The sequence below is a fragment of the Oncorhynchus gorbuscha genome, linkage group LG09, assembly GCF_021184085.1.
Source record: "Oncorhynchus gorbuscha isolate QuinsamMale2020 ecotype Even-year linkage group LG09, OgorEven_v1.0, whole genome shotgun sequence".
NCBI lineage: Eukaryota > Metazoa > Chordata > Actinopteri > Salmoniformes > Salmonidae > Oncorhynchus > Oncorhynchus gorbuscha.
In genome coordinates, this window is record NC_060181.1 from 82,607,636 (window position 1) to 82,620,288 (window position 12,653).

General features: G+C 43.9%; 1 protein-coding gene across 1 annotated transcript; it reads left to right on the forward strand.

Annotated features, from left to right (window-relative positions):
* The first annotated feature begins 7,796 nt into the window (after nt 1-7,796).
* Nucleotides 7,797-12,601, forward strand: LOC124044172 (renin receptor-like). The gene is made up of 9 exons (XM_046363675.1): nt 7,797-8,093; nt 9,162-9,292; nt 9,832-9,960; nt 10,103-10,198; nt 10,438-10,575; nt 10,671-10,724; nt 10,818-10,967; nt 11,127-11,246; nt 11,594-12,601. Exons 1-9 carry the CDS (start codon nt 8,018-8,020, stop codon nt 11,786-11,788), a joined length of 1,089 nt encoding a protein of 362 aa, XP_046219631.1. The 5' UTR covers nt 7,797-8,017; the 3' UTR covers nt 11,789-12,601.
* Nucleotides 12,602-12,653: the final 52 nt, after the last annotated feature.

Here is a 12,653-nt window from a genome sequence, read left to right on the forward strand (position 1 = left end):
TCTGAGTGTTATGCTCCACATTTTGTTATTACTATTGAAGGGTTTACATGGACCCAGCTAATCTTTGAACATAAGGCACATTCTGGCATTTCAAGACCAAATCTGTTTAGCCTGGACCTACAAAGACATCCAGACAGTTAGTGCAAATCCAAAGTTGGGCGACTTCAATATTTAAGCTGTACACTTTAACCTACATACAGGAGCTACTTGTTTAGCTCCCAAGTGGCGCAGCGGTCTAAGGCACTGCATCTCAGGTTCGAATCCAGGCTGTATCACAACCGGCCGTGATTGGGAGTCCCATAGGGCGGCGCACAATTTGCTCGGCATCATCTGGGTTTGGCCGGCATAGGCAGTCATTCTAAATTAGAATGTGTTCTTAACTGACTTGCCTAGTTAAATAAAGATTAAAATAGTGTAGCTAGGCTGTTCTGAACCACATCCTAAATGCTCAACAATAAGGGGTTGGAGGGGAGAAACAGTAGCCTACGCAAGTAAACTCAAACTCCCTCAAGCCAAATGAAGCCAACAAAGTAAAGAAAACACACAGCATACCGTTTGCTGTGGATAATCACAAAGCTTTGGGGGGAGCACTGCTGCTACCTCGCTCTCAAACCAAGGTGCTTGAATTGAGGAACAAACTGCAGTAGAAGATATTCAGCAACTCTTGGAGGACAATGGAAGTAAATGCAAAAAAGCTTGTTTATTGTTAAAAGTGAAAACACACCGCATGGCCCTGACAGAGATGGTCACCTAGTTTCAGGTCCTTAGAAAACTATGCAGTAATTTGTTTTTTAAAGTTTTATTTCTGACATTGTTAGCACAGAAAACCTCAAGTGTTATTACATACAGCCAGGAATAACTATTGGATATAAAAGTGATTACGACCAGGAATACAACTTTCCCGAAGCGAATCCTTTGTCATGGGATCTTATCCCAGAGGCCGACCTAAAACAACAAGGTCGCCACAGGAAAGGCACGTGGAGCAGCCAACTGGTGAGACTTAGAAGGCGAGCACACCATCCACCGATTCAGAGCATATTACTCACCAATGTCCAGTCTCTAGATAACAAGGTGGATGAAATTAGGGCACGAGTTGCCTTCCAGAGGGACATCTGAGATTGTAACATTCTCTGTTTCAGGGAAACATGGCTCACTCGGGATATGCATCGCGCTGACCGAAACAAACATCTCTCTGGTAAGAAGAAGGGCGGAGGTGTATGCCTTGTGATTAACGACTCATGGTGTGAACGACTCAAGTCCTTTTGTTCACCTGACCTAGAATTCCTTACAATCAAATGCCGACCGCATTATCTTCCAAGAGAATTCTCTTCGATTATAATTACAGCCGTGTATACCCCCCCCCCCAAGCAGATACCTCGTCGGCCCTGAAAGAACTTCACTGGACTTTAGGTAAACTGGAAACCATACATCCTGAGGTGCATTTATTGTAGCTGAGGATTTTAACAAAGCTAACTTGAGAACAAGACTTACTAAATTCAATCAGCAAATCGAATGTGCGACCCGAGCTGGTACCATTCTGGATCATTGCTACTCTAACTTCTGAGTTGCATACAAAGCCCTCCCCCACCCTGCCTTCGGCAAATCCGTGCTCAGGTCTACACAATGCTCAACTGACCAATCAGATTGCTTCGATCACATGGACTGGGATATGTTCTGGATCGCCTCAGACAATAACATTGATGTATACACTGATTCTGTGAGCGAGTTTATTAGCAAGTGCATCGGAGACAATTAAAACATTTCCTAACCAGAAACCGTGGATTGATGGCAGTATTCGCGCAAAACTGAAAGCTCGAACCACCGCTTTTAATCATGGCAAGGCAACCGGAAACATGACCGAATACAAACTGTACAGCTTTTCCCTTCAAGGCGATCAAACAAGAAAAGCGTCAGTATAGAGCCAAAGTAGTCGCAATTCAACGGCTCAAACACGAGACGTATGTGGCAGGGTCTACAGTCAATCATGGATTACAAAAAGAAAACCAGCCCAGTCGCGGACATTGACGTCTTGCTTCCAGACAAATTAAACAACTTATTTCCTCGCTTTGGGGACAATACAGTGCCACTGACACGGCCTGCTACCAAAGACTGTGGGCTCTCTTTCTCCGTGGCCAATGTTAGTAAAACATTTAAACGTGTTTACCCTCGCAAGGCTGTCGGCCCAGACGACATCCCTAGCCGTGTCCTCAGAGCATGCACAGGACCAGCTGGCTGGTGTGTTTACGGAAATATTTAATCAATCCCTATCCCAGTCTGTTGTCCTCCCATGCTTCAAGATAGCCACCGTTGTTCCTGTACCCAAGAAAGCTAAGGTAACTGAACTAAATGACTATCGCCCCATTGCACTCACTTCTGTCATCATGAATGGCTTTGAGAGACTAGTCAAGGTTCATATAACCTCCACCCTACCTGATACCCTAGACCCACTCCAATTTGCTGACCACCCCAATAGGTCCACTGACGACGCAATCGCCATCACACTGCACACTGCCCTATCCCATCTGGACAAGAAGAATACCTATGTAAGAATGCTGTTCATCGACTACAGCTCAGCATTTAACACCATAGTACCCTCCAAACTTGTCATTAAGCTCGAGACCCGGCCCTGTGCAACCGGGTACTGGACTTCCTGACGGGCCACCCCCAGGTGGTGAAGATAGGAAACAACATCTCCACCGCCCCCAGGTGGTGAAGATAGGAAACAACATCTCCACCCCTCTGACCCTCAACACTGGGGCCCCACAAGGGTGTGTTCTCAGCCCTCTCCTGTACTCCTGTTCACCCATAACTGCATGGCCATGCACACTTCCAACTCAATCATCAAGTTTGCAGACGACACCACAGTGGTAATAATTTGACATCAGATGTGATAAAGCTGACCAGGGGCAGACTGGGACAAGGATTCTGCCCTGTATTTTATCCACACCGGCCCACTTCACTGCATGCACACCATCTCGTCAAGCCCCTCACCCAGTCTGTCTGTGTTAAGCCTTATGCTATTAAAACCAAGCTAACAACTTTGGCTACATTGCAAATGAGTGCCTGTCATATGTGTTCCCCTGAATCAACACCTACCCTCAGTATTAATTACTGTTACCGGACTTTTCCCCTGGTGTTACTGGTGCCACTAACTTTTACAGTGGGTGGCACCAGCCCTTGATTTGGTCGATAAGTAATTCATAGTGTTTTATTAAGAAGTATCATAAATAGACTACTGAGCTATTTAAGAAATAAGTTCTTTCATCTAACACGTTCAAGCAGGAATGGATGATTCAAGATATTTTGATGGGAAACCTAATCCAGTGATTGTCATGAAGTTTGGGTTGACAAGTAGTTGATAGTTGCTATTTTACTGTCAAAATAGGACTCCAGAATATCCTGATCTTGTTGTTCAATAGAGATTAATTACATGTATATTTTTGTGCACTAACTAATATCATAGTCTAATTAATTTGGGGAAGTTTATGTTTTATTAGTGGTATGTACAGGATGCACATATGGTATGCACCGTCCAACTAAACACTTACCTGCCATTTCCTTCTCGACAATACAACAACAATAAGAAAATCAGAAAATATAAGAATATGAACATAAAGTAAATGGCTCAGTAGAATATAATACATGTTGTAGCATAAGTATAATACAGGCCACAATTTATAGTCCAATATTTACACATGTATCAGGGAAGGGGGGTTGGGGGACAAGTGTTTAAATTGAGCAATATTAGCAATAGTAAATACGATTCTGGTATCAGCAGTTGTGATATGTGTGAGTGACCGCATGTGTGCTGTTCGCTGCAGCTAGCGACTGGAACGAGCCGCAACAAACACTCAAACTGGACAGTTTTATCTCAATATTTTCATTCAAAGACTCATTCATGGACACTCTTACCGACAGTTGTGGCTGCTTTGCGTGATGTATTGTTGTCTCTACCTTCTTGCCGTTTGTGCTGTTGTCTGTGCCCAATAATGTTTGTACCCTGTTTTGTGCTGCTACCATGTTGTGTGGCTGCCATGTTGTGTTGCTACCATGTGTTGTCATGTTGTATTGCTACCATGCTGTGTTGTCATGTGTTGCTGCCATGCTAGGTTGTGTTAGGGTTCTCTTCATGTAGTGTTGTCTTTCTTTCGTGATGCGTGTTTTGTCCTATATTTTATTTATATGTTTAATCCCAGCCCCGTAGGAGGCTGGGATTAAGTAGGCCGTCATTGTAAATAGGAATTTGTTCTTAACGGACTTGCCTAGTTAAATAAAGGTTAAATAAAAATAAAATAAATAAAAATATAAACTGTCTCTGAGCCTGTTGGTATCAGACCCCATGCTCTGACACTGTCTGCCCGACAGTATGGGAGAGAACATCTCATGGCTGTGTGGGGTCCTTTGTTGGTATCAGACCTCATGCTCTGACACTGTCTGCCCGACAGGAGAGAACATCTCACGGCTGTGTGGGGTCCTTTGTTGGTATCAGACCTCATGCTCTGACACTGTCTGCCCGACAGGAGAGAACATCTCACGGCTGTGTGGGGTCCTTTGTTGGTATCAGACCTCATGCTCTGACACTGTCTGCCCGACAGTATGGAAGAGAACATCTCATGGCTGTGTGGGGTCCTTTGTTGGTATCAGACCTCATGCTCTGACACTGTCTGCCCGACAGTATGGGAGAGAACATCTCATGGCTGTGTGGGGTCCTTTGTTGGTATCAGACCTCATGCTCTGACACTGTCTGCCCGACAGGAGAGAACATCTCACGGCTGTGTGGGGTCCTTTGTTGGTATCAGACCTCATGCTCTGACACTGTCTGCCCGACAGGAGAGAACATCTCATGGCTGTGTGGGGTCCTTTGATGCTGCGTAACTCCCTCAGGCACCATTTCATGTAGATGTCCTGGAAGGTGGTAACAGGTCCACAGGGATGGGTTGGGCTGTCTACACCACCAGCTTCCGGTCGTGGATGGAGCAACTCGCGTACCAGGCCGGGGTGCAACCGGTCAAGACGTCTCGATGGTGCAGTGGTAGTATTACTAGAGAGGACCTTGGGTGGCATGTCGCATTTCTTCAGCCGTCTTAGGAAGTAAAGGAACTGTTGCGCCCTCTTTACCTGGTGTTGGTGGTCCATGTCAAAACACATTAACTAGATCGCTAACTCTAAATATAATACCCACTGCTAGTAGCAGTGGATGTATTCATCCAACAGTTCTTTAAAAACGTTGCAGTTGTAGGCTACTACCACGAGACCTATAGTCTAAATCCTCGTAATGGCCGTTGCACATTTCACGCATGCTGCTCCATATCTCAAAGCCATATCAAATATCTTGGTTGTAAAATAGTAGCTATTGAGCTGGATATTGAGAAATTCAAATTATACCTTCAGAAAGCTGAGACACTGTTCTCTTTGACAGGGACAAGGGGACAAATCTTCCAAAATTGTGTTTTTCCCACAATTGCATTTTGAAATATTGTGCCCTCGCTGGGGGCGCAGGGGCAGATACTTTCATTACAGGAGTCATAAGAATAATGCACTTCACTTTTTGACCAAATCATGGCTTTAGCCGCCCCCAAAAAAGGACGTTTTGAGTGAAGTTACAATGTAGAATGTGCTCTTTCTACGTTAATAGGCACACTTCCTGTTTTTTTACAATCCATGATCTAAATGATGACAGAATCGGAGCAGGTCTCTTTGCTGATGCTGCTTTTGACGTTGAATGGGAGTTACATCCAACAAAAAATGGTCTAGCCCATCTGGCATTTGCCAGAAGACCAATTCGACCCTGAAGCTGACCTTAAAATTGAATAAACATTTATTGACTTCCACAATTTTCCCTTAACATTCGCAAATTATTTTTATTGCTTCGTCCGAGTAAGCCCTAAATGGACCCTGGTTGGTTAATTTATGATCATATACCCCCACCCAGTGGATGTACTTGATATTACAGGTGAAGAGGACATGAACGATGAAGATGTTTTGTTCAAAAGTTTATTAAAAAGTTCCTATTTCCGGTATTGATTTCCCTTAGCTAAACATGTCAAAGGATGGAAACAATTAATTACATATTTCAATAGACATACAATGTATTATTTTGCAGAAATCAATCAATGTTTCTGGCTTTCTGACAGACCAATTCATGCTCATAATGCATTCCTAAAATCTTCGTGACAATAGGTACAATGATGCAAAAGTGTAAGAATGGTGTTAAATTCAGACCTTCAACTCCTGAGTACATACCTTCGTCTCCTGAATACATACCTTCAACTCCTGAGTACATACCTTCGTCTCCTGAATACAAACCAAGTCATCTTATTTTTTAGGTCTTCTTGAGAATATTGAAATGGAGTCAGTCGTTAGTGATGAGTGCGCTGGGGTTGAGCCAGACCAGGATGAAGCGGGCCTAACTGTGGCGACATGTGTGGTTGAGACTTCCAACGTTTGCCCTGTGAATGTTACTGAAGATTTTTTGAAAGAGTGGATTCCTGCTTTTTGGCTGACCCACACGTTTTGTCAAGCTGGGTAAATGACAAACTACGAATGGATTCATCTGGGAAAGTTTAGAGAAGTGGAATTGATTAGATGTTTTGTACATCCTCTGTCCAGAAGAAGCGGTGCTTCACACAGCTCGAGGTTCAACCTGTGGCTTTGCTCTCCGGAACAGGGAGCCACACAAAGAGGTGATCAATGGGGTAGCGTTCAGTGTCGAGGTGGATCAAATGAAAAATAATATTCCTGGTGTTTCTGACAACCGCAGTTTGGAGAGAAGTAGACCCGGTGGTAATGGTAGGCATGTTGAGAACAAGTTCTCATTTACAACTACGACCTGGCCAAGATAATGCAAAGCAGTTTGACACATACAACAACACAGAGTTACACATGGAGTAAACAAACATACAGTCAATAATACAATAGAAAAATAAGTCTACACAATGTGAGCAAGTGAGGTGAGATAAAGGAGGTAAAGGCAAAAAAGGCCATGGTGGCGAAGTAAATACAATATAACAAGTAAAACACAGGAATGGTTGTATTGTTGAGCTTTGACACAGAGTTTCTACCTGATAAATTCAGGTTAGATTATATTTGCTATTCTATGAGGGTCCATGTTTCCGAACCCACTACAGTGGTTGAGGTGCCAAGGATTCTGACATGTTGCAGCAGTGTGTAGAAGGGAGATCCCAAGATGTGAGAAAGTTGCAGGAGGGCATAGTCAGAGGGAGTGTACAGTTGGGATAGAGAAAGCACTGTGTGTCAACATGCACCGGTGAGAGAGCGACAGGTTGAGATTGCCAGAGTTTGAGTTGGGCAGAAATGTTCCTATACTGAGGCAATGAAGAGACTAGAGGATAGCCCAAGGGTGAGTGATTCGACTGTGAGTCCCCCAGTGAGTCGGCCTGAAAAGAGAGGTCCAAAGAGGATGAGTTTTAGTATTTTATTGATTTATTTCATCTTTATTTAATTAGGTAAGAACAGATTCTTATTTACAATAATGGTCTACACCAGCCAAACCCGGAAGACACTGGGACAATTTTGGCCACCCTATGGGACTCCCAATCATGGCCGATTGTGATTCAGCCTGAATTAGAACCAGGGTGTCTGTAGTGACGCCTCTAGCCCTGAGATGCAGTGCCTTATACCGCCGATTTCTTGTATTTATAGCCATGGTGATCAAATGCACTGTGCCGTTGGTGCGAAAATCACAGAAGATATACGTGGTAGTTGCAGCAGGGAAATATTTGGGGGTGAGAGATTTAAGTGCTGATGGTCTATAGGAAGATGGTGTAGGACCTTTTTGGGTTAAAGTAGTGGGTATGGTATAGGTGCAGGGTTAGATAGTGGTGCAATATAAGACTCTCCCATGCCCCTTTTTCTTGTTGTTTGTGACCAAAATGTGCAATCCGCACTCTGACCTGCAGCAAAACACCACACAGCGTCTATTCTTCCGGAAAGCCACACGAAGAAGATATACGTGACACGCGAGTCATCTGATCTACTTTAGAGCAAAAGGGGAATTATGTTGCTGGAAAATCGCCGAAGGATGGAGACTTTATTCAGCGTAGCGTTTATCTTCTGCTCGGCTTTTACGGCAGGTAAAACTTTGAAATGTTATATCTGACTATTTAGCTACTGATGTAGATCGTTTTCTGGAAATGATCTCAGGGGGATGCTATAACGTTAACGAGTCATTTGCATGAATGAAAACGGTAACGTTAGCTAAGAGGCACTAACAGTTTTAGCTAGCTAACGTTACCGCTAAAGAAATTACTTTAAAGAACACTTCGAATCGCGTTGATATAAATATTGTTGGCAATTTGTGGCAAGCCGTGTCTTTCCCTTATAAATATGTTATAACGATTAAATACTGCTTTTTAGTTGGGCTAATTTCCCTAGCTTGCTAGTAAGCTAACTTGACAGCCTGACCGCCAGGCAACAACATCCACCGAACTGGAACGGCAAAACATGAGCTAACATGATGAGCCATTTCCTGCAGTTTTACCCCGTCTGTTGTTGTGCACAACACTATCTAGAAATATGGCTGTGGTTCATTAAGCTGTTTTACTAACCAGACTCACAGGGCAGCGTCTCGGCTAGCCAGCTGTATCACGTGACATACAGCATTCATTAGTCGGATTCTGTTGCTAAACGTTTGGTTTATTGCAAATCGTTTACTCCAAACGGAAGACGTTTTGAACAGATAACGAGAGTTTTATATTGGAAAAATTCAGGTCGGTCCCTCCACGTTTCGTTCTACTTGCTTCCGTTTGGTTCCTATAGTTACTATTGCAAAACGTTTGCAACTGACAAAACGTTTTGAATTGGCATCCAACTAATGAATACACACCATATTCGCTTAACTTCCTCAAAAATCCTTCTGCTTTCCCAGTCACGAGACTCCGGCTAACTAACTATCTACTGTAGCTTGGCATTCCCATTCATGAAATGGCTGTCTTTCACAGTTTGTAATTAACAGGCAAGTGGGAGCAAATGGCAACACCATATTATCAGAACCCACCTAGATGAACCTCATATTATGTGGCCCTGGTGTCCCCTCCACCTACAACGTATTGAACTCCAAACAGTAGCTAGCTTTGATAAGTTAGAAGTTGTTTATAGACAATATTATTTGAACCAAACCAATTCCTTCTGTTTTCCCTCAGGCGTTCAGGGGGACAGCCTCACCATATTGCAGGCCCCAGGGTACGTGTCCTTCCAAAAGGGAGACTGGCCAATCTCTGGGGAGAAGATTCCAGATATGGTGGCTCTGACTATGGGGTTCTCTGTCCAGGAGGTACACACACACACTTTAGGGTCCAACAATTTGGACCAGGACCTGAGGATAATCATAGCTGACCCGATCAATCATTGGAAAAAATACAATGGAGACTCAAACAGACCCTAGAACAATCGGACCGGAAGAGAACTTGACCTAACCCATACCCTAACCGTATCGACCACACCCGATTGGACCCCAACATTGTTTATCAGCCAAGTTGCTCTTCTGCTTAACAAATACGTCTTTATATTATATTGACCAGGCCTTCTATAAGTCAATAAATTAACCGTATTCGCATAAAATAAATGTCCCTTGGGTCCGGATCAGGTCCTGTTTGATTGTCATCGGGTCTATGTAACTACAGCTGATAGGCCAGAGTGGACCTGACCACAGCTCTGCATAGCCTATAGCATAAGTTTGAATTTGGGGGTTGGGTCTCATATATATCGGGTCCACTTGCACCCGTGAAGACCCACACAGGCGCATATCCTATGTTTGAACAGGTGCGCAAGCCTCTGGTATTTTACATGATACTCTAACATCTGTGTTTGTAGGATCTCTCCTGGCCAGGCCTCCAGGCAGGTCAGTTGTTCCAGCGTCCCAGGGCCAACGTGCTGGTGGTGGTGAGGGGGGTGGACAGCCTGGCCCTGCCCCAGAATGTGGCCTCCTATCCCTTGGAAAACGTGAGTGAGGCCAGGCTCCCCATCAGGGGTGATGGTTGAGCAGCAGCAACGTTCTAATTCAAATGAGATTCTTCACCAAGGCTCTGTTATTAATAACTATTCTGTTATTAATAACTCTTCCCTTGTTCCCTCTCTCCTCCAGCCGGTACCCTTCACCCTGGACAGTGTGGCTGAGACGGTTCATTCTCTCTTTGCTGAGGACACTCCTGTGGTCCTCCAGCTGGCCCCTAGTGAGGAGGTACTGTATGGACCAGCACATGTGTAAAGGTTTCTTTTTTCCAGAGGGTTTGTATGTGCAGGAGGATAGTAATGTTATCAAATAAAAATGTATTTGTCATGTGTGCCGAATACAACAGGTGTAGTAGACCTTACTGTGAAATGCTGACTTACAAGCCCTTAACCAACAATGCAGTTGGTTAGGAGCTCGTAAAACGTCAGCCATCCCCTCTGGCGACATTATTGTGTGTGTGTCTACAGAGGCTGTACATGCTGGGGAAGGCCAACGCTGTGTTTGAGGACCTGCCTGTGACCCTGCAGCAGATCCGTTCTCGTCTCTCCCAGGATGGCTCCGTGCTGGCCTCCCTGCCACTTAACTCCCTCAACCGCAACGCTGAGGTAACATGCATAACTAGTGCTGGTTCTATCTGCGTCCCTCGGTTAAAGTGAATAAGGGTTGGTTGAACTCTGATCTTCTTCCTCTCTTCTTATAGGCTGATCTGCTCTTCCTGTCTGAGGTCCAGGTTCTGCATGACATCACTGCCCTGGTAAGACTGAATATGTTGTTTGTTGGGCACAGGGGAATTGGATAATTTCAACGGTGGTCATCTGTTGTGGCTAACCCCCTCACCCTCATGTAGCTGCAGAGACACAGGCATCTGGCCCAGGACCACTCCCCTGACCTGTACTCCCTGGAGCTGTCTGGCCTGGAGGAGCTGGGCCGTCGCTACGGACAGGACTCCCCACAGTATCGAGATGCCACCGCCATCCTGGCCAACGTCCTACAGAAGGTAAGCACGGGGGGGTGGGTGCTTCCTGGGGGCATCTATATATCAAATAAAATGGTTAGTGATAGTGGCACGAGTAGTGTTTCTGTGTTTTTATCGCTATACGTGACCACCTGTTTGTCATCTCTCGCTCTCTTTTGCTCTCTCTCTCCTGTGCTGTAGTTTGGTGAGGACGTGTTTGGTCTCTATGGTGACAGTGCGGTGGTCGAGGTTGTCACGGTGAAGAGCTTTGAGGCACCATTGACCAGGAAGTCCCGCTCCATCCTGGAGTCCAAACAGATCGTATGTTTGTTTATATTAGCTTCATCTGCCCAGATCTTCTGTTTTTATGTTTTATGTACATATCTATGGATCAGTGGAAGCTGGTGGGAGGAGCTATTGAATGATGTCTCATTGTAATTGCTGGAATGGAACGGAGTCTGTGTTTTCTATATTTTCGATATCATTCTAATTATTCCATTCCAGCCATTACAATGAACTTGTCCTCCTATAGCTCCTCCCAACAGCTTCCTCTGCTGTATATATTTATGTATCAAACCATGAGCATTTTTAGATGCCTGAAATTCTATACTTCATAGATGAGATTTGCAACTACTGAAATCCTCTCTCTTTCTCTCCTCATCACACAGAGTAACCCTGGCAGTCCCTATAACCTGGCCTATAAATATAACTTTAATTATGCAGTGATCTTCAACATCGTGCTATGGCTGATGATCATCCTTGCCTTGGCTGTCATTGTCATCTCCTACAATCTGTGGAACATGGACCCAGGATATGACAGCATCATCTACAGGATGACCAATCAGAAGATCAGGTTGGACTGAAGTCTGCCCAGCAACACTCCAGCCCTCCAATTAGCCCTCTCCTAGTGGAAGTTTATTGTTTTTCTTGTTTTGTGTGAAAAATAAAGATGTGGAGCCTTGGAGTCTTAGCCCCTACTCTCTATGTACTTGTTTAGATCTGAGAGAGTTGGATAGGTATAAGCAATATGGTGAAAATAATTCCACCCAGCTTGGTATATAAGCCTTGGTCGAACTAATTATAAACCAAATAGTGTATACCTATCCAAACTCTCAGATATACACAAGGTGATAGGGGTTGATTGTGGACTGAGGAGTAGACATCAGAATAGCAGTTGAGGTAATAGTTTAATCCAATATGTATGACATGTATGTGAGGTGCAGTTCACTGTAATGTCACTGGTAAGTACTGCAAAGGTTGACTATACAGAATTGTAACACTGTAGAGCTGTGTCTGAAGCCTAGTCATGTACCTTCTAGCCCACACTTCACATTTATTTTGAGTGTCCACAGTAGTTGTTCTACTTCCTTGGTGATTGAAAATGTCCTGTTTTATTTTTTGTAAAAATAAAATAATTATTGTAATGCCCTGAAAGACTGAGAATTATATGGTGTGTGTGTGATGTAAATTATTTTATTTTTTGAGATATAAAACTTAAGTTAAAGTGAAATGTGTATATATTGAAGTTAGAAATGCAAATATCTTGAATAAACTGCTGTATTGGTATGGTGAGGTCTGTAATATTCACTGGCATGTTGCATGAATTTTGCAGTTGTGTGACGATATGAAACAGGAAAATATTATGTACAATATGGGCAATAAATTATTTAAAATCACAAGTTTGTGTACTTCAATCAGCAAATTGAATTCTCATGTTTATTAAACCAC